The sequence below is a fragment of the Rhinatrema bivittatum genome, chromosome 4 (genome assembly GCF_901001135.1).
Source record: "Rhinatrema bivittatum chromosome 4, aRhiBiv1.1, whole genome shotgun sequence".
Classification (NCBI taxonomy): Eukaryota; Metazoa; Chordata; class Amphibia; order Gymnophiona; family Rhinatrematidae; genus Rhinatrema; species Rhinatrema bivittatum.
Window position 1 is genome coordinate 61,189,434 of NC_042618.1, and position 22,589 is coordinate 61,212,022.

At 40.9% G+C, this 22,589-nt stretch overlaps 1 protein-coding gene across 3 annotated transcripts in view; it reads right to left on the minus strand.

The window, feature by feature from the left end:
- Positions 1-2,519: 2,519 nt before the first annotated feature.
- The window catches only part of DAAM1 (dishevelled associated activator of morphogenesis 1), a 323,492-nt gene continuing 303,422 nt past the window's right edge, over positions 2,520-22,589 (minus strand). For 2 of the 3 annotated variants that reach the window (XM_029598202.1, XM_029598200.1), the window contains 6 exons: positions 21,137-21,305; positions 20,385-20,492; positions 18,665-18,725; positions 17,084-17,215; positions 6,487-6,657; positions 2,576-5,033 (listed from right to left, as the gene is read on the minus strand). In XM_029598202.1, the coding sequence (XP_029454062.1) occupies positions 4,824-5,033; positions 6,487-6,657; positions 17,084-17,215; positions 18,665-18,725; positions 20,385-20,492; positions 21,137-21,305 (851 nt within the window). In that variant the 3' untranslated portion in view covers positions 2,576-4,823. Of the gene's footprint in view, positions 5,034-6,486; positions 6,658-17,083; positions 17,216-18,664; positions 18,726-20,384; positions 20,493-21,136; positions 21,306-22,589 lie in introns of all 3 variants that reach the window. The other variant, XM_029598201.1, reaches the window with a different exon arrangement.

The window sequence follows — 22,589 nt, forward strand, 5'->3', positions numbered from 1 at the left end:
AGTTTTTCTATGGGAAACTTATATGTCTAAGGTGGAACATGACAAATTGGGCACTGGTTGGGTTGGCTCTGTCTTTGCTGCCTCCTATAATACTAAGAGTAGGGGGACCTGTATACTGGTGAACAAGAACTTGCCTTATCTATAGGTAGGATTTACAGGGACTCTGAGGGCAGATTCGTGATTCTTGAGGGATCTTTATATGGGAAAGACATGCTGTTTAATATTTATGGTCCAAACTGTGGTTCTGAGGAATTTTTTGCTTCCCTCTTTGCTAGACTTAAAACTTTCTCTTCTTCGAATGTGCTCTTGGGTGGGGACTGGAATCTATGTCTTAATTCTGCTGTAGATAGAAATGTTACCCAGGTGCCAGGGAACCTTCAAAATATTATTCAATATTACAATTTCAGGAATGTATGGCGTGATAAGTACCCAAGTAGTCGAGATTACACCTTCTACTCAGATATTGCACATATAGTTGCATTGATTTTTTTTTTCTGTGCAGCTCCTCCCTGTTTAACACTGTAGTTGATTGTGATATTCTGGCTTCCTATCTTTCAGATCGCCATCCCATTTCTTTGACTTTTTCTCTCATGGGTAATAGGAATCCATATAGTAGATGGAGGTTGAATCGTTCCCTCAAGAACCCTGATTTTTCTGATAGGATTCGGCAAGCGCTCCATGATTTTCAAATGCACCATCCAGTTGGGGATTATGATTCTCGGTTGAGATGGGAAAACGCTGCAAGTGGTGCTGTGAGGGGAAGCAAAATCCTTTGCAAGTCATATTAAGAAGCAACAGCAGGTTCAGCAATTTACTCTACTGCATAGAATTAAAGATCTTGAAATTAAACATAAATCTGATTGCTCTCCCAAAACATATAGGCTATTACAATTGGCTAGGGATGAATTAGCTAAATTACAAATACCACAGAGATTGAGAAAACTTAGTTTTACCAGGCAGAAATATTACAAACACGGCAAAAAGCTAGGCATCTTGTTGGCACGTTTGACTAGCATGTGGACTGCTAGTCATGTTATTGGTGATTTCCCTCCCAATATATTTCCTGGATCCGAGGCTTATACAACACACCTCAGGCTCAGGTACAGGTGAATGGTGTTATGTTTGAGTCCTTTCGTAATTTTCGTGGGACTAGGCAGGACTGTCCACTCTCCTACTTTAACTTAGCCCTAGAACCTCTTGCTCAACACAGAGAGGGCAGTAGGAATAGTGGGCTTTCATGTTGCTTCGGATGTACATAAGATCTCCCTGTATGCCAATGATATCATACCTATAAGGGAGCCCGGACCGACGTGCCGCAAATGCGCAGTAGAGAGCAGCTCTACTGTGCATGCGAGCACGTCGGCCAGAGCAGAGCGTGCCCCCCCCCCCCCCCAAAATGGCTCCTGCTCCTTAGGAGCAGGAGCAGCGGCAGGAGCGACAAGCGGAAAGAGCAGGAGCGGCGACGGAGACAAGCAGGAGCGGCGGCGCGCGCACAAGGGAGGGAGGAGTAGTGGCAGCGACGCGCGCGCGAGGGAGGGAGGAGCAGTAGCGGCGGCGATGCGCGCGAGGGAGGGTCACCCCCCTGTCTGCTGGTTGTGATCAGCTGAAAGGGGAGTGAGGAGGAGAGAGTGAGGAGAGTGAGCTGAGGGGAGGGGGAGGGAGGAGGGAGGAGAGAGTGAGGGGAGGTGGAGAGAGGAGAGGGAGAATAGAGTGGGGAGGTGAGAGGGAGGAGAGAGTGAGGTGGGGGGAGGAGAGAGTGAGGTGGGGGGAGGGAGGGAGGAGAGAGTGAGGTGAGGGGAGGAGAGGGAGAATAGAGGGGGGAGGTGAGAGGAAGGGGGGGAGGAGAGAGTGAGGTGGGGGGAGGAAGTGGGAAGGAAATAGACCGAAAATTTTTTTTTAATGAAGCCCGTTGTTACGGGCTTAACGGCTAGTCCGGTTATATTTTACTCCAGTGCACAAGTCTGTCCCTAATCTCCTATCTTTGATAGAGAACTATAAGGTCCACATAGCTCGGTTCCTTGGTTTGGTTCTACTTTGCAACTCTCTAGCTTGCACGCTATTATATCAACCTCAAAGTGGCTTTCCTGCAGTTTTCTTTGTGCTAGCAGATTTCAAATCGTATCCATTAATTCAAGTTTCAAGTGCATTTTAACACTGAAATTAGTTTGGAGGGAAGGGAAGGAGCGGTTTCTGAAAAACCAGAAGAATTAAGTTTCTGTTCAATAAAGGTTAAGAGATTTGCGGTCAGACACCAAGTGGTAATGGTGGAGATTTAAAAAGAAGGTCTCACAGCTTTAACCCTTGCACCAGAGAGAGCCTGTGCTGTACACTGTCACTTCATCAGCAAATCTTTTACATAATTCACACAACACAAGGTGTACAGCCAGAGAAAATCTGTTTTCTTTATTGCATATTGCCATTTGAAAAAAAAAATGTACAGCTTCATATTCTACACAGCATTTCCTGTCACCTAGACTAATGGCATTCCTGCACCTACCTCATACATTATTAAACTAACAAGCTCATAAGGTCCATGGCATATAGTGTAAATCAGCTCACAAATTATTCTCATTTCTTTTTTTTTTTTTAATTTTTGGCATTATTATAAACCTTTAAAATACACACGCCCAAGAGAAAAGAGCAGCTACTTGCACCAGCACCAGTCTAAAAGCGATTCCAGCAATGGCACAGGACAATACCTGCAAGTGGTCATTCTGGGGAAAGGAGGAAAGGAAAAGAAGATGACAATAAGATGACAGCAGGCTGCCTGAGAGGGTAAGACAAACACATCACCCCGACATAGACAGACGTTAATCTGAAAGATTCTGCCCAAAATAAACAGCCATAATTTAAGATGCAGAACCCAAAATATTTCAAACACATTAGTGCCATACACTTAAAAGCCCAGATTCTACCGGTCATAAATTAAAACAAAACAAACATAAATAGAGGCACTTAAGATAAGGAACAGAACAATGAAACACTTTTTTTTTTTCTATTTTAGGCATCGTGCACACAGCACCTTTGCATCTCTTTGCAAATACTTGGCTCCTTGGTGTGCTGCTGGGTAGACACTTTCTCTGCGGCGACTAAAAATAATCAACTTAACAGTAGACAGAAAGTTGCAGCAAGGATTGATGTAAAAAGCATAGTTCTTGACAACTCTCTTGGAGCAACATTTCACAGCTTTTAAGACTTGCTCCTTACCTCTTCTACACATGTTTTATAGACACGTCTCAATCCTGACAGTACGTTTTCTGTACGGTAAGTGACATTGGCAAACCAATTTTTCAACTGCCGCGCCATCACACGAGATACAATAAAAGCTAACTCAGTGACTATTGATTTTCAAGTGCAACAGGAAAATTACACACTCTCCCCAGGAAAAAAACAGATTGAGAATTAATGGCATAAAAAAACAATAAATAAAAAGCAAAAATCGATATAACAGTCCTCGCTAGGTATTGTACAATTTACGTATTACTGAGGCTACGTTCAATACAAGCATTGGAATTGGAATTTTCTTTACCAATTTTTTTTCTTACAAGTTTTTTTTTTTTTTTTTTATCCCTGAGAGCTTTATTTGGGTTGAAGTTTTACAGTCTGTTTTGCTTATATATTTATTGAATACATGAACAGTAAACTCTTTGAAAGCTACATTGCTACAGACAAAGGGTTGTTGGCCTTTTGCTTTTATATACCCATTACAAATTTAGTGCATTGCTCTAAGCGGTCTTGCATTTGGACCTGCCTTTACAGACAATGCAGTTTCTCCCACTAGGTAAAATCATAACAATGAAAAAGCAAAAAAAAAAAAAAAAAAAAAAGGGGCAATTAGAGAACTATAAATGTTTGTTTTCCCTTAAGAGAACCTCTATTATTTTTGGTGGGCAAGGAAACGTTACAAACGTACATAGGTGTTTCATTGTGTGAAAGATCTTAAAAAAAAACCAAAACAAAAAAACCCCTTTGTTAAACAAGGGGCTCAGGACCTTTTTAACAAGGTTGCTATTCTTCCTCAAACAGACTGTAACAACTTGGAAGGAGGAAGCAGCTAAAAGCTGAGACACCCAACTCTTGAGTGAGGATGTTAATTTCCACTACCCTCTTCTGTGCCCTTCACATCACGAGCGGGTGCTTTTGCACAGTACTCTCTTCTACGGATGCCAGACATGAACACACGATGCTGGACCCATGAACCAACCCATTGCTCGTACTCTCGAACCAGCTGCTGGAAAGCCAAAAACCGCCTTTTTTTTTTTCTACACCAGCTATACTTACCCAAGGAATATCCAAGTACACAAAATCTTTCTAGAAACTGCTCATCAGAGCTTGGCTTTATAAACTTCAAGGAAAGTTTCCATGATCTTGTTTGATGGACACAAGGTTGTGCTTCTTCTGCACAGGAAATACCTCCCCCATTTTTAAGATTCAAGAAAAAGAAAATTATACGGAGTGGGTATGCATAACCTGCGTCTGTCTTCTATACACATATTTATATATACATAATACTGCTTTACAAACACACTTACATATACATTTATTCTCAAATCCTGTATGTATAGATACACTGTATGTGTGCACACATATACATCCCCCTCATATATACAGTACATGTGCACACAACCATTCCTCTCACTCACAGAACCAGACATATATAAAAAAAAAAAAAAAAAAAGGAGGACAGGACGGCTACAGTGTAGATTGCACGGCAGTATAATGAAAACTGAATGAATTCTAGTCACTTGAAAAGACTGCTAGGAAGTTTTCTAAAAACCATCTTAGAAAAGTAAAAACAATAGTAGTAGTACTAATTGTAAGTATTAAAAGTTGAGTTTCGTGACTGGTCTCTCCCGACTGCTCTCCGTCACTTGGTTGGTGATTCGTTTGCGATTCCGTTTTAGTTTGGAAAGGTCCTTGTCAAAGACTTCCCCTGAGCGTAAAGCTGACACCAGGTCATCAAATTCCCCTCCTTCTTCACTGTTCTCCTTCGCTTTTCTGGACTTACGTTCTCTCTCACGCTGCTCCCTCAGCTGCACAAGAGCACAGAATGGTGAACAGTCAAGCATTAGTGTTTCTTGACTGAACAATTTTATTTTGCTGAAAATGCAAATTTTTTTTTTTTTTAAAGATCAGAGCACCTAAACTACACATGTTTGGTCTTCTTAACCTTTATAAAGTCTGGTACAGTGATGTGCTAGAGGCGGCTCTCAGAGCTCCTGGAAGCTCCCTTGATAAATTGTTTTATGAAAATGACGTAAGTTTCACCAAATGCAGCAAATTTGCGAGAGCTTTTCCTCCCTCCCCCCCCCCCAGTAATCCATCTCACTCCTTTGGGCTTCCATGAGCTTTCTTCGCAACTACATATCTACAGTCCCTGAATGTAATCTGCTTTGAAATAGCTGAAAGGCGTAATATAAAATAAACTGGTTGGGATTTTCCACTGTTTTAGAATGCTTCTCCCAGTGGCTGTCCATGGCTCCTTCTGGAACCTGGGATGCATGCATCTCAAGGTCAGCCATTCGCTACAGGCGAGAGCTACTTGATAAGAAACTGGCTGCACATCCCTGGTCTGGTGACATTACAAGAAGAAAAGAACGCCTGATTTCCTAAAAGGAATAAAACTATAACAGGACACACTGTCAGGGTTTCTTTTTTTGCACTCAGCTGCAAAGTGAGCATGTTTTGATTTTCAAACAGGACCAAATACGTTTGCAAGGAGAAAAGGAGATTGGGGCAGGGGGAGAGGGAGCTTCTGTGCAGTGACCTTGCAGCTGCACACTTCTTGCCTACACTTAAGATTTCGGGCTTAGGAAGAATTCTGAGATAAGCACAAGTAGCTCCTGCATGGAGAAAAGCACGATGCAATCTCTCTCCAAGGCATGCAAATTAAAAATTCGATCAAAACTACCTCACTGTTACACACTTTACAAAGCAGGAATTTTCCTGGTCATCTGGCACTGCTTGATTTTTACAACAAACAGCAGGTAATTAACAGGGTTGTTTTTCATTCATTAATACATTTCCTACTCACAAAAGGTGCACAAGAACTTTAAAAAGTGCAGCCAACAAACAGCTCAGGCTGCAGCCACATGTGGGCCAATGACATCATTCTAGGAATCAAATTAAAATTATGTTCCAATTTCTCCAGGTTTGCAGCAACACTTAACCCATTTTGTTCAATCACAATGTCTTGGATAATACAGGGGCTTTCTAAAATTAATACTTTTGGCATGCCTGTGACTTTTACTGGTCTTAATCAGCCACAGGAACACGAAGAAAAGTAATAATCTTATTCAACTGGGCACCTACCTAGTGGAACTTGTTGCTGCTGTGAAACAAAATGGTGCTCTCTAAATTAGCTGGAAACTCTCTCGCAGTGTTACATGAAATCCTGCCTTCATTATGGCTTTATCACTGTGGTTTCTGTGATTGCAGACAGAGCTGAATGTATGCTTTGCTTACGGCGGGCTAGTGCTCTCTAACCTGGGCCTCCATGCGTGCCCGGCGCTCCTCTTCCTCCTTCCTTTTCCTCAGGTTTTCGTTTTCCTGTTTGGCTTCCGAAAAAGCCTGAAGAAATTGGTCAAAAATTCCAAAGAACTCATCTGGCTGCATTTTACCAGTGTCTTCACTAAAGTGCTTCACAGATTTTGTAAACTGGAGAACAATGAGAAACATATTGTGTATTTTATTATCCTTCTACATATATGTAACAGTGCCTCATAAAAGTCTTAATGTCTGTTCATTTTTCACATTCTGCTGAATAAAAACTACAAATCAAAATGCATTAACCTAGAAGTTTTTTTCACTGATCTGCACGACACGCTCTCGTTATGAAGGAATTATAGAAATTTTACAAAAGTAATTAATGCACAACTTATTATATAGGGCCCTGAATGTGCAGACTGAAGGCTGCTAAAAAGTGAATGAATGGAAGCTTTGAGGTGCTGTTAACTACTGGCAAGTTTTATCCTTGAGCTCATTTGCTCATCTCACTGTGAATATTTTCCTGTAGGTGATGGGGGTTTCTTCAATTATCATGAAATTATTATACCTTCTGGGAATAGCTTTATCAACAAAGTAGAGGTGGAGGAAGCAGTGGATAATTAGGAGTATTCTATTTTCATCTGCGTAACCAACTTTTTCTGTTTTTGCATTATCATGGTCCTCCCATGAAATATTAACACTTCAACAAACTGCAAAACTCCCATTCAGAAACTGCCATTTCTTGTCTATGTCCACATCTGGAAGCCTATAATGCTAAATCTAAATGCGTTCCTGATCAGCAAACATGTGTAAAATATTAGTTTAATCAGGTACATGCTTGCTAACACAACTGGTGGTGTTGAGAGATCATTTTATTTATATATTTCTAATTTCTTATATACTGCACTCAGGTAAATCTGACTGGAACAGTGTTAAACAGCAACAAACAATATACATAAAAATTAATCAATAAAAAATGTTAAATGATCATATAAACATAATAAAATCAAATAAAATAAGCAATAAACCTAAATATTAAACCATCTGCAGTACACCTTCACCTAGAGACTTAGAAACAGGGAAACAACCAGACTTTCACCTTTTTTCGAAACAGCAAATAATTTGTCTCCAATCTGAGGAGCTGATTTCCAAATTTCTGGACCAATCACCAAGATGACCCACTTCCGACTGGCCACCTTACGAATCACTTAGACAGATGCAATTTGTACCATGTAATGAACAAACTATGATTAGGGATGTAACTTTTAATCAAGCTGCATAAACAGCCAGCAGCTGTCCCCTGAACTGCCATGATCTTAAAAACTTGATTGTTCCCTGAAAGGGAGCCAATGAAGTTGAATCAATTAAGGCATTGTACCATTTATGAGGACATGCAAAAATCAATCTTGCTTTTGTATTCTGCACTACCTGAATTCGCTGAAAATAATAATCAAATATTGGGGGAATTAATGCTTGAATCACAATTCACAACACTGAAAAGCTTAATATACCCCAAAACTTTCTTAACTGACAATTTAAAGAACACTCCCCTCACCACCAAAGAGATGTGGGCTCAAAAGTAACTCCCTTATTGAACTATATCCCCACATTTCCAATATTTTGATACTGGAAATTAAAAAAAAAAAACATTAAAAACCAATGCTTGGGCAGTGATCTTTCCTCTCTCAAATTGCTTTTCTTACATTTGAAGTAGGGATCTATGTGGTCTTAAAACTTCAAGTACATCTTCATCTACGGACAGCTCTTTTCCTGGGCTAATAAAATGTACTCAGCTAGGGCCATAGCTTCCACTATGGTGCCAAACTTCAGGGAGTAACCAAATCCTATCAGCTCTAGGCCTGGGCCATTGGCAGAACCCATTCCACCAGCAGTTGAAAAGTGAGAGAGTGGGGCAAATGTGTACGACAGTGAGAGGAAGCATGTATGAGTGAGAAAATGAGCGAGTGAGAAAATGAGCGAGTGACCAGGGGAAGTGTGTGTGTCATAATGAACATGTGTTACAGTATGTGTGATTATGAGAGTGAGGAGAGTTTATATGCCCTTCCTCTCCACTATTCCATGACAATCTCAGGATGACTGGAAACAGCAATTTTGCTTACCGTAAATGGGTTTCTCCGTAGACAGCAGAATGAATTAGACATGACACGTAGGTGACATCTGACGACCCCATCTTTCTAGCTCAGTAAAGTTTTCCCACTGAGCATGTATGGGAGTTCCCCCACACATGCTGCCTCGTGAGCCCTTCAGTTCTAGAGACCACTCATGCAGTTGGAAGATGTGACTGAGCTGGTCCACCAAAATATTGGAAATACCTGGAAGGTAGGTAGCTTGGAGGAAGGATTCATGATCAAGAGCCCATTGCAAAATTGTTTTAGATTCCTGATAGAGGGTCAAGGAGCCTGTGCATCCCAGTTTGTTTATGGAGAACATTGCTACTTGATTGTTGCTTTGGATCAAAATTTACTTTTTTTTTTTTTTTTAAGGAGATGCGTGAACATTCTCAGTGTGTACACCAAATGACATAGCTCCAAGAGATTTATCTGAAAAAAAATATTTCATTGCCAACCGTGTTCCTTGATTTTGAGAAGAACCTGTATGCATGCTACACCTTCTGGTGTATGTATCTGTTGCCAGTGTCACTTGATGAGGGAAGATTTGAAGAGGCGAGGCAACTTCAGGACTAAGGAGTTTAGCAGCCAATGTAAGGATATCTTCATCTCTAGGGTTACCAATACAAGATGTGATGGGGTTGATGTAACTGATCCCATTGAAAGAAGAGACACCAATTGCAGGGCTCTCATGTTCAGGTGTGTCATGGGGACCACATGTACCCCCTGCTGCCATGTCACAGAGACCAACTAGGATTACCCTGGCCCTAGTATGGTCTTGCTGTAGTAGGTTTTGAACAAATACCCAAAGGCAGATCGCTCTTTCCGCTGGAAGCAACACTGTTTTCCTCTAGAGTCTATCCATGCCCAGATGAACTTTATCTTTGGGGTGGGAACAAGGTTCAATTTAGCAAAATTGACTAATAAGCTGAATGGTCTTCAGAAAATCTAGAACTCCTGTTTGAGACAGATCTATCACCAGCCAGTTATCTAGCTATAGAAAGATACATTTTCCCCAGTGATGCTACTACTGCTAAGCATTTCATGAAAACTCTCGGAGTAACTGAGAGACTGAAGGGTAGATCCTTGCACTGGAAGTGAAGCCAGTCCTTCGTGAACCTGAGAAATTTCAAGTGCATCTGATGATTGGAAATGTGTGCACAGTGAGTGCTTAACATTCAAGGATCTGTGTTAGCGTATTCCCTCTTACCTTATTAATGCTCTATTGTTCTTTATTGTCCTAGGCGTCAATTGCACTCTTCACATCGTGAATTATTAGTTCTCCCCTCAGCATATGATATTAGGTTGGAAAGAACCAGGGAACTGTGTTTCTCCTCCTTGGCACTTATTTATGGAACTCTCTTCCTTTGGCCTTGCATATTAAACCTGATTATTTGAAGTTCAGGAAAGCATTGAAATCTCCTATTTTTGCAAGCTTTTCAGCTTAATTAGGCTTCTAGCTTCTTGCTGCTTGCATATTCTGCTGGAGGAGTGACACTACATAGAAGCAAAGTTTGGCCAAGTGAGATGTATTTGGATTGAAGACCAAACAATGCTGGTGCACTGGAAAGTGGAAGAAGTGTAAATGGTAACCACACTGTACAATCTCGATTACCCAACAGTCCTTGGTGATTTTCCTTCATTCATTGAGGAATAGCTAGTTCTTCCCTCCTATCCACAGGGTTAGAGACCCTGGTCCTAGGCAATGGGGCTACAGTTGCTCCTGATATAGCAAATTTATGTGTGTCTGCTTTTGAAGAGAAGTTTTTATTTCCATCTGTGTGGTTTTCAAAGATCCTTATGTGGCGTCGCTATATAGATGATGTTTTCTTTATTTGGACTGCATCTGTGGATGCTTTACAAGTCTTCATAAAATGGCTGAATGATCAAGATGTCCATTTGAAGTTTTCTATGCAGTTTCATCAGATTTCGATTGCTTTTTTGGACATAAAAATTTTTAGAGATGGGGACTGTCTCCATATGTCATTGTTCTGTAAAAAGACAGATTGTAATCAACTTTTACAATATTCAAGTTATCATCCTAAGAAATTAAAGGATAGTCTTCAGAGGAGGATATGCTCTACAGATGATGAATTTAAACTGCAAGCTAGTAGCTTGTGGTCTCGTTTCCTGTTGAGAAGGTATCCCAAGTCTGTAATTAAAGAAGCTTATAAACGAGCGTTGTAAGCAAATCGGTTTTTGCTTTTACAATATCAACAGAAATCTGAAGATAAAAGCTTGACCTGTGTAGTTCATTATTCTCAATGTGGACACATTGGTCAGTATTGGCTCTCCATAGGGTTTTTCCAAACAAATTAGAGATTTGCATTTTCTAAAGGGCAGAATATCCATGACATGGTGGTTCATTCAAATTTTTGTTCCGAACATTGTTGCCGAAGGGACATTCTAAGTGTGGCTCATGTGATGTGTGTCCTCAAGCCCTAACGAGCCCACAATGGTCTCATCCTGATTCGAATCACATTGTTAACCTTAAATCAGTGACTTCGTGTGATTCTGAGAGGGTCGTGTATGTCATTCAATGCCCCTGCAAATTAGTATATGTGGGCAGGACAAAAAGAAAAATTCGGACATGACTAAGAGAACACAGAAGCTGTATAAAGACAAGTAAGATGATGGTTCCTCTGGTGGCACATTGTGTGAAAGGTGTGCATATTTTTTCAGATTTAAAATGGAGTGTGTTGGAACAAATTTTGGACCTCGATAGAGGTGGTGACATTCAGGTTCGCTTGAATAAATAGGAACATTTTTGGATCTTTAACTTCGATTCAAATTCATCCCGTGGGTTGAATGAAGTCATAAATTGGTTCTCTTTAGGCTGAGGACCTGTTTTGAAAACTGTTTATTTTTTATTTCTCTTGGTGTCGCAGGCATTGAGGACTTGATGGATGACTGCCCGCTCTTCTGTTCAGTTGGTACTGTGAACATGTGAACCTGGCTGAAGACTTTAACTATGTTTGCATTTTGATGAGTGAATTCGTCACTTATAATAGCTATAAATGGCATTTTTGAAGCTGTGGACCTGATTGGAAACTGTTTTTTTACCATCCAGTTGGTGTTGTAAGTAAGGGGACCTGTTTGAAGACTTTCACTACATTTGTTTGGAATTTTTTTTTTTTAAATTATTTATTTATAATTTTGAGCATTACAAATATGCGAATATACACATTCAATTAACTTGAAATGAAATAATTTTACCACAGGTTATCCAATTCATTCAATTATTATAGGTAACAAATTTATAGTAACTAATTTCAAATTATTTCAAAATTCAATTGAAATACTAAGAATAACCTCTTCAAAATTTTCAAAATTTTAATTTATTCTTAAGGAATTTGGAATTTAATGAGAGATGGTGTCTCGGATTGAGAACTACTCCTTGCCTTGCTACTTCCGGTTTAGAACTTGAGGAACTTCCTCCTTCCTCCATGTTTTAAGTTAGATATATAAAGGGATTTTTAGTGGAGTTAGACCGACAGTTTAGATGAAGACATTCAATTTGTCCCGTCTTCAAGCTTGAAAAGAGGAGAGAGATGTGAGCGTTGGAAAGAAATACCCCGAAGCAGATGGACGATCGAAACATGATATTGTGTCGGGGTTGGATTGGACTTTGAATGACAAGATAAGTAGCGTTATTGTGTGAAGCTCACCTTGAAAAAGAAAGAAAGAAAGAAAATAGGACATATTGCTTTGAAAAAGTGGGACTTTCAGGATGATACAGTACAGTGCGCTCTAATGACGCGCACTGTTAGCCCGCCACTGGACGCGCGTTTTCCCTTACCCCTTATTCAGTAAGGGGCCGAAAACGCGCGTCCAATCCGCTGAACCTAACAGTGCCTGCAACATGCAAATGCATGTTGATGGCCCTATTAGGTATTCCCGCTCGATTCACAAAGCAAAATGTGCAGCCAAGCCGCACATTTTGCTTTCAGAAATTAGCGCCTACCCAAAGGTAGGTGCTAATTTCTTCAGGCACCAGGAAAGTGCACAGAAAAGCAGTAAAAACTGCTTTCCTGTGCACCCTCTGACTTAATATCATGGCCGCCGCTCTGGTCCAAAAGGAGGCGCTAGGGACGTGCTAGTGTCCCTAGCGCCTCCTTTTGCCCGTTTTTACCACCGGGCCTCATTTAAATACAGAATCGTGCGCACAGGAGAGTGGCCTGTGTGCGCGCCGGGAGAGCGGGCGTTCGTCCACTCTGCCGCGGACTTTACTGAATCGGCCCGTTTGTTTGTGATAACTTAAATATAAAAGTTGATTTATAAAAACTGAAATAAAGAAAAGTGGACTTTCAGATTTAAAGGGCTTTTACAATTTTATAAGCCCATTGAGTGTCGGTCCTACAAAAAATGTGGTAAGAAAAGAAGCTGATTTCACAAAGTGAGTTATATTGGAATTTGTTTTGAAATATATGACCAGCAGACCAATTGTTCTATTTGATGAGTATTTGTCAAAAAGAGGGCCACAGCTTAGGCTGAGGCTGCTGTGGCACTTTAGGCTGTCTTTCACATGTACATCCTCTGGTTAGAAGCTGTTCCAGTGCAGGTGGAGTGTGATACCAATTAAATTGCCAAAAGGGGCGACTCTGAAAAAGATGGCCTTTTATAAGAGAAGAATGAGCGCCATGAAGTGGAAGGTTGTTCGGTGCTTGCTGTTAAGGATTGAATAGCTGCATGCTTCTCTTTGATCTGGGCAACTGTTTCTCTGACTTATCATAAGAATGTTGTGACCCACTTTGAACATTTTTTGTTAATGAATTGCGGAATATAAATATATACAAATAAAAAAAATATATGAATAAGTCATGTGTCTTCCTGAAGACTGCTTGCTTTTATGTCCAGACCCCAATGGCCAATGCAGAGGATTCAGCTACTGTGTTGAAAGATTCATACACTGATCAGATGAGATGTCTTTCACACTCGTCAGCATCTAAGACTGCCTGGCAATTGCCTTCTTGCTCCCTATCCAGACACTCCACAGGTGGCTTTGGCTTGTCAATGCAGTTGTGTTCTGAACCATATAAAATTGATGGGCCACAATACAAGCATTCATCATATAATTCTGGAAAATGTTCTCCCAAAAGCATCAAGCAATTGGGTGTCCATGTTGGAAAAAAAAAAATCCAGATCTCAGCCCGCTTTAATGCCATCTTCACTACTACTGGTGCAGCAGTTGGAGTACTCCAAAACCAGGGACCTTTTGAATGCTGTACTTGGAATCTTATTTCTTTGCTATTGGAAGGAAGGAAGCTGGATTGTCCCACATTTTTATTTGCAAGTCCTGAAGGATTTGATGCACCAGGATCACTGCTAGCTGCAAAGAAGTTTTCCAGAATCCAAAGAATGCCAAAAACCTGTTTGTGAGGGCCCTTGTCCTTTTGGATGTTAACAATGGCTTTCACCAACTTTTCCAGAAACATGGAATAAGGGGGTCTTCTGGTGGTGACTAATGCTCTGGCAGGTCAGATATAGGGTCCACAAGTATCCTTGTAGACATTATTCCGAACCATAAGGTGAAGGGAAGGGGCGCTAACCTAGGACCCCAATAAAGATGATTGGTTACTGAGGCAGAGATTGCGTTGGTCTCAGAGGAGAGAAATATCTGATAGATGGCTGGACTCCCCAGTAGTGGGGGATTATTTGCCCAATAGAAAGGGACCAACATCCATGGTTGGCAGGCCTGAGCGTGGCATGGAAGTGGGAGGGACTTCCACTTGTGGGACTAAATCCCCCATCCTGGACAAGAGGCTGAAGAGCACCTTCTTTGTCACTAGCCATCAAAGAGGTAAAGAAAGTCTTCACCAGATCTGTGATGTGGTTGTGTCCTCTAGGCCAGAGTTGGAGAAGATACATCCTTTTCTGAGACAAAGATTGGGCAATCATCTTGTGATGCTTGCAGTGACTTCCAGCTGGACAACTTGTTTCTGGAGCACCAAGGACTGCCAGCACTGTGCGGAACAGTGGCGATGGCAGTGATGCTGCACGGCCCAGGCATTCTCCAGCACTGAGAAGGATAGCACCGATGTGCTGGATGGTGTTTGGTGGCGGACGGTCACCATGTCGGTGACTATGAGTGCCATGGTGCTCGGCCCGGTCTTTCCCCAGCGCCGAGGTGGATGCCCTCGCTGTCTTGGATGGTGAATGATGACAGACTGTCAGCATGCCTGCACTGCTCCTGGCACTATGTAGTGTCTTAGGCTAATACGGGGCTTTAATAAGAACCCAAAGCATGGAGCACTGTGTTTAGGCGAGGGCATTATGTGGAGGTGCTATGTCGGTATTCATGGTGTCTATGGTGGCTGAAGCGGCCTCGAGGGTATCATCAAAAATATATATGAAAAAATGTCGATGACCCGGGCAGAGCAATGATGACAGTGGCATAAGCACCGACGGCATCGGAAAAATGATACCGGCATCGACGGAGTCGATGACCGCATCGATAGGAATGACAACACTGACGGAATCGACCTGGGCATCGATGCCACCGACGGAATCAACCCAGTCAAAGCTTTATAGAAACTTTGACAGAAAAGTTTTCCGTACAGGGTTCCATCCTGTGATGTCACCCATATATGAGGACTACCATCCTGCTTGTCCTGCGAGAATAGCATTTCCATAAATAAAGAGGGATCAGATGTCCTGGGCAGAAGCCACTGGCAGGGCCCTAGTACGTCTAGGATCTGGATAGAAGAGGTGGGCCAATAACAAAGGCATCCTCTGAGTCAGGAAAGATGTCACCTGTGAGGCATCACCTTCCAGTTTCATCAGCACTCTCACATTGGGCCTCAACTTCTGCCGAGTGCACTGATGGCAGAGACAAGCTTCAAGATGGAGATCAGGCTTGGAAATGCACTATGGAGTCCACTAGCTCTGGCACTTTTGCACCTTGTTCAAAGCTGACACTGCAGTGAATCCAGGGCCTGCACTAGAGGGAAGAGTTCTGCTCGAGGAACCCCTACTCAAATTGGCATGGAAGGAGCCCTAAGAGATTCCATTCTGGGAACAACTCCACCTGTCCAATGACCTGCTGAGCTTATTCATTTTCAAAACCCCAGTTTTGCTGGGTTCTGTAAGACATCCAAACAAGGTAACAGCTGGAGGCATTGTATTGAGGATGCAGGCATTTGTAGCAGATGTTGTAGCTGACAGTGTTGGATATTCTGCGACCATAGACAGTCCTTGAAGCTGCTGACTATGACCTTTATGTAAGCAGATATCTTTCTATCATTTTTTTTTAATTTTATAGAAAACACTAAAAAGTGCTGTTTGAGGGGCTAGCGAGGAAGTGAGGGAAGAAACGTTAGCAGTAAATGATGTCAAGAGGCAGAACAAGAAAAAAAAATTGAGAGAGTGTATGTGCTCATGTGGAAGCTTAGACAACAAAAAAAAGACTGAGGGGACCATTAGGCATCTCTTGTGCAAGAAGTCCCACATATGCTCAGTAGTAAAACTTTACTGAGCTAGAAAGATGGGTTTATACATTTCATGGCTACTTCAGCCTTGCTTGTTGATGGAGAACAAACTCTCAGGTATGGAGAGTGGGGAGTTTTTCTATTTGTCCGCTGTTCTGAAAATATTTATTCTTTTTATTAGTAGGATTTTACTATTATGATTGATGTTTTATATTTCTTGATTTTATGGCATGATGTTTTATGAGCAATGGTAATGTTTGTTTTTCCACTGTTGCACTGCATACAGAGTCTAGCTTGCTGCGTTTCCAGCTCAGTTTTTGTCTGCATGTTTCCAATTATACTTTATGATCTCTTTATTCTGTATTTGGTGAAGTGTTCTGCATGTGTGACTGAGGTGAGATATTCAGCTAGCATGTAGTTTCTGTGTAGGGATCTATTGCAGCCTGTTTTCCTCACAGGTGTTATATTGGTGTTTTAGGATCTGGTGTAATATTTGCACAGTTGCCTTTTTTTTATAGGTAGAGTTGTTACTGTGTGAGTGCTGACAGATATTGCTGTTTTGATATTGGAGGTTTACTATACTGTAATGGCAATTCAATTTACTCAATTCTTTGAGGGCTAAGTCAACATGTTACAATAGGCCTAATTCACGAGTTCAAAGTGTTGCTTTTTTTTTTTTTTTAACAAGGTTTTCTGCTTGGTAACACAGCAGTGCATGTAAACTATTGCTTTGGGAGATAGTTTTATCTGTAAAGCAATTCAGAAACGCTATTAATAAATATAATATACATGTTGTAAGCAAATTTTTTACTTCAGAAGAATGTACTTTGAATGTCATTTTTCTTGTAAACTTATTATAAAGACAAGTATAATTTGTGTTTGAAGAGGGGTAGGGGTGAGGGTGTGGTAAGGTTCGCTTAGGGTGCCTAACACCCCTGCATTGGTCCTGAAAACAGCCTGCAATAAATCCAGCTTCCCTTTTCTCTGCTGTTCTCAACTTGTGTCACAGGGTACAAAGGCCCCTGAAAACAGGTTTCTCACCAGCTCTTTGGCCTCTGTCAGAAGATCCTCAACATCAGAGAAACTAAAGCTGGCGACTGTGATGAACTGACTGACGACAGAGACAAATTTATCTCCAGTTTGTGCTGGCTGAGACCTCTGGTATTGCAGCTCCTGATGAGAAATAAAAAAAAAAAAAAAAGATTTTAGTTATACCTGTGAGGGGGCTCCTGCATTTTTACAGCAGCCCATCAAAACAGGAAGCATGTCCTGGGTTTTATTAAGCTTCCTCAGAAATGTGCATTCATTTGTAATTTTCACAGGTACATTGTATTCCCCCACCACCATGAACTAATTCTTCCAGTTCAGAGAAAAGATGAAACTCATCAGGTTAAGAAACTAAAGTCAGAAGGCCTACAAATTTAATGGGAGATTTTTATTTATACCTGTGGCATGTACAGTGCCAGACAGTTTCAAAAGTGTGTACAACCACACAGAAGTTTTATCTCCTTGCTTTAGATACCTGTTATTGTACTGTTAGTTGCCTCATTATCGTAAAAATCCTTTATGAATTTTTAAAAATAAAAAAAGGAGAACCAGTTACTTTTATACTCTGCTTTTCTACCTTCCCAAGCCCCCAAACTTATGAGAGAACATAAAAAATGCTCGATTTATTCTCCTTGCTAAATCTGCAATTTGATATCAAAGTGTTACTTAGCTGAAGCAGCATTTCCTATTAAATGGAAAAGATAAATGTAGTCTTATTTTGAATAAACATTTGTTTTGTCACCGCTAAAACATAGTAAAAAGGATGCTATAAAAGTAATAAAACACAGAAAATTCTATAAAGGGATCCAGGGCTCCCAGTATTCTCATTTCTTTACTGGTTTTTATTTTTATTGATATTGTTTATAAACACTTCTATAACTGCTCCAAGCTTCACTGATGGAGCAATCAAACAAATGGCAATAAAAAATATATACATTTCAGCAGTTGCACACAAATATAAAAAATATGTGAGAAAAAGAGCTGGTATGTAATGCAATGTCGTAACTCAGTGAAACAATACAACTAAAAATGCAGACAAGCAAGACTTGGAAACTGGACACAATTTATATTCTACACAATTCAGATGTTTCCCAGAGAGGGTGTGAGAAGAAAAGAGGCATGCATGCAAAGCAGGAAGGAAAAACACATTTATCTACAGGAAGCAAGATAAATGCAGCTCCCTATCCTGCTGGCCAATGAATTAAAGAGATACTGCCATCAGACAACGCAGCACAAGGTGTTAATGCAACTTCTAAGAGTCCCTGCTTCCGTTCACTGCTTAACCCTATGCCACACAATCTCCTTGTGTTTACATGTACATTGCAAGCTCTTTGGGGAAGGAATATAGCATTGCAACTGTGAACCTGATTCTCTGAACTTCAGAAGTGATCAAACATGTATGCACAGAAGTAAATCTCCACAGGCCAGGGCCAAACATCTCCAAGCCTGGCCTGGATATTCAGTCATTTACGCACAGGAGGAATTAAGGCTGACACAAATTATCTTGTACTGCACTGTGTAGCACAGCCAGCTCAGAAGAATATGCATTACCACCAATGGAAAAATACTACTCACAGTCTCCACAGCTTTCAAGCCGCTTCTCAAGGTGTTCATCTCCTTATCCAGTTCTGTCATACTGCAAAAATGGCAAAACTTTATTTGAGAGGTATACAATTCACGACAAAAGATGATAAACTCTCTCAAATATTTCTAGCCAGCATTTCTGTCCTTAAATGAGTTAAAATATTGTCATCTGACTTCATGCAACTTCTCTGAAATGCACTGCATTTTGAATTTCAACACACTGCATTTCGGGGGAAAATGCTAACCTTGCTATTAACTCACTTGCACACCTTAAGAGAGCACACCATACAGTATATGTGCAGCGTTTAGTCTACCAGGGGATTCTTCCCATTCTGGGGATAGTGGAGGGCAGAACCTCAATCTCAAGGGCCATTCCTAGACAAGCTTTCTAGATGAGCCGAGCATTCTTTTCTTCACAGAGTTTGCAGGGACACCTCCCCCTTCTCGAAGTAGAATCTAATGTAGGTAGGAAAACAGTTTCTCACAAATGATTACAACCGCAGTACAGATATGGTAGAACCCTATTTCCTTCTTGTCTACTGCTGGGGTTATAATTTTACACTGAGATGTTGAAGCCAGTTGAAGCCAGTTGATTGCCCCAGGGGTAGGTGAAAGGATATTGAAGGAATTCCTTTACTATGATTCTGCCATTGGGATATAAGATTGTTTTTGGTAGCCACAGTCCTACACTGGTAGAGATCTTAAGTTCCCCTTAAACATGAGGTATCCACATCTGCAATAGCCTACATGGATACTCTTTAGATATGTCCATAGCCCAAGCGAAGGATCAAAACCAGAAATGTTCTATGGCAGGTTATAATTAACTCTTATGGTGAACTCCCTGACACAATGGAAGGGAAAATTCATTTTCTTACAAAGCAAAGAAAGCCCTGGTTCTAGTGACTCTGGCAGAAGAGGATATTTTCATGGATTTACTCCTACAAGTTAACATTTTCACACTATATTTCCCAAGTTCATGACACATAACATCCCAGTTAGCTAAAAAAAAAACAAGAAAGGTGCTTGCAAGAGTATATCCATTCACATAACCAGGTCCTGTTGGTTGACATAATTGGTGCAGTGGCTTGGTGGGGGCAGGGCATCATCTGGGAAAACCAGTGCGTTCTGGATGTTGGGGTAATAGCCATACTGGTGTCAATGGCTGTTGGATTATTCTGGGATCATGTGGTTGGACCTGGGAGAGGAGGAGGGCTGGATGTGAACTTAAAAGGGTTCCTGCTTGTTCGGCTACCAGGAGGATGGAGTACGCTGGAGAAGAGGCAAGGACTGGCTTGGATAAGGAGCAATATCTTCCCATCAGGTCATGCTTTTTGACTGGCAGCTCGGATCAATCCTTTGCCATGTAGACAAAAAAGACTGGATAAGTCAGTTGCTGCGATCTACTATGCTACTAAACAGGCCCCATGCATGTACTGAATTCTCAGAAATTAAGACTTGAATTAATGGATAAACATGTTTCCCCCTCCATAGGGAATCTGCTGATATAATGAACTTTTCTGGCAAACTGGAGCTTGCTTTAAACGGATTCCACTGACTATGCCTCCTGACTGTGGCAAGAAAGCTTTGCTTACATAGCCTCACACATCAGTAACCAAAATGAACAGTAATGATAATCAAAAAAGAGTAAAAGCTAGCAGCTAACCCTGCGCATGTTTTCATATCTTTAATCCCATTACTTTTAGAGACCTACTTTACTTTCGCTGCATGAGGGATGCTCTGGAGCTCTTCATGAAGGTTTACAACTTTGGGGTATTTCTTTTCAAGTATGGTTATCAGATAATGCAACAGGGTGATATTCCTAGAATTAAGACAACATTATTTGCAAATATCAAACAATTAATACAAATCGTTATCAGGGCTGATGTTTTGGTTAAATATATTGGGGGCTCATTTTTCAAAACGTTTAGCTAGCTAACATCAAGAGTTAGCCGGTTAAAACCTGGCAAGCAAATTTAAAATCAGCTAATTGTGCAAGATGCATAAATTTAGCCAGGTAAAAACAGGGATGGCTTCAGGGACTTTCCTGGGATGGGTTTATGACTTAGCCAGTTTGCGCTGATTTTAAGAACTGGACGTCTAAGTTTAGGAAGTTAAAATTAGGCAAACGAATTGCAGGCTTAAATCTAAGTTAGGTTCATCTGGAAACCTGCCTATAGTTAACAGGTTAAAACGTACTGGTTATATTTGCTATTTGATTCTCTGTACAGTTTCACACCTTTGGCAATCATCTGGTTAAGCGGAGACTGCTGCACTGTGATTTATTGGAGGATTATCCTGTGTATGTGCAAGCACTGTGTGCATTTCAGGACATGCAAACACTTCTCCCTTGATAAGCCCTTGCTGTTTTCATATATAAAGTTCAATGCCAACAGTGCCGCAGTACCATAAGCTTTTAAAGGCTGTGCATAAGCTTTACCACAAGCTCAATGGTCATCTGCTCACTTGTCAATGCTGGATTTGGTGTCCGCAATCTTGTTTAGGCTGACAATCTTGAACCCATAAGCATTGCCTCGCTGGCCTTTATTCATGTAGTTTCCGAATGCCAGAACCACTTCCAGCAGCTGCTTCAGGCTTTTACTCTGCAAGGCCTCATTGGAAGCGGAGCGGATTGCTGCAAGAGAAGGAACAGATTTTACTGCCAAAAGACCCAAAGGGTGAAAAAACTTGCTGGGATGTAAGGGTGCGCATGCCCCATCACTTCCCTGCATTTACTATCCAGGGGTACCAGCTCTGCATACATACTGGAATTACTGGAATTACTGGAATTACTGCTCTGGCCGGTTTGAAAACTCCTTATTTCGATTTTGCTTTCAGCTTAAACATTTTAAGATATGTAAATGTTTGCCATAAAATTTATTTATGAAAATTCTTATGTACACCATTAGGTAGCCTCATAAATATAAGGTGGTCTTTTAAGCTACAGATAAAAAAAAAAAAAAAAAAGCCGACAAGGATTTACCAAACTCAAAGGCCCTTCAAACCACAAAAGGATTTGATAAATCCCATTTCTCTCTGTGCTTGAAGAGAAAAACCTCCAAAGAACTCAGACTTCCTTTATCTTGCAGGAACATGATATTTTGCACCTTCGTTTTCTTTCTAATTTCTGGGAGGCAGCTTGCTCCAGCTTCTCGCTTCACTCTTTGAATATTACCACCAGTTCCTCCTAGTCTTGCTCAGCATTGTGCAGTCCCCTTCCGAGCACAAGTAAAACCAGTTCAAAGGATGGCAGAAATGCATGTAAGAAGCCTTGTAACGGATCTACATTATAAACTGTCAGAAATGAATCATGCATCTTAACACCTTAGGGAAGACCTGATGTCAGTGGTGAGCAATTATGGTCCTCAAGGGCCAACAGTGCATGCAAATATATCTTCTGCACATTCACTACGAATGAATATTCTGCAGATCAGACCAGCTTGTGGCCCTCGGGACCAGAACTGCCCACCATGGTTTTACTTCCCTATTCGCTTACCCAACCCACAAGCTGAAAGTGAAGACCTTAATATGTTGGTGACAGAAAGAACCAGATGGGGCATGATGGGAAATTGGCCCACCAAGAAAATTACCAAGTGCCCCACAAGCCTTTGACAGGATTATTCTACTTCTGTGTAAAGTACTTTTGCCCAACCAATGTCATTTTGCTTCTAGCACTCCTAAAATGGTACACTGTAGGTAACTGTATATTTTTTTAAAATACAGAATTCACAACTCCAATGAGTTAAATGCGAGCCAAAATGTCTTTCTGAATCTGTACATGTCCTCATCTATAGCAAAGTTTATAAATCCACCCACTGCCAAGATGTTTGAACCTGAACAAACATATTAAAAAAAAATTGGTTGGTAGATCAGAACAGGTTGCACACTCATTGTGCAGAAAATATTTATTAAAAATCTT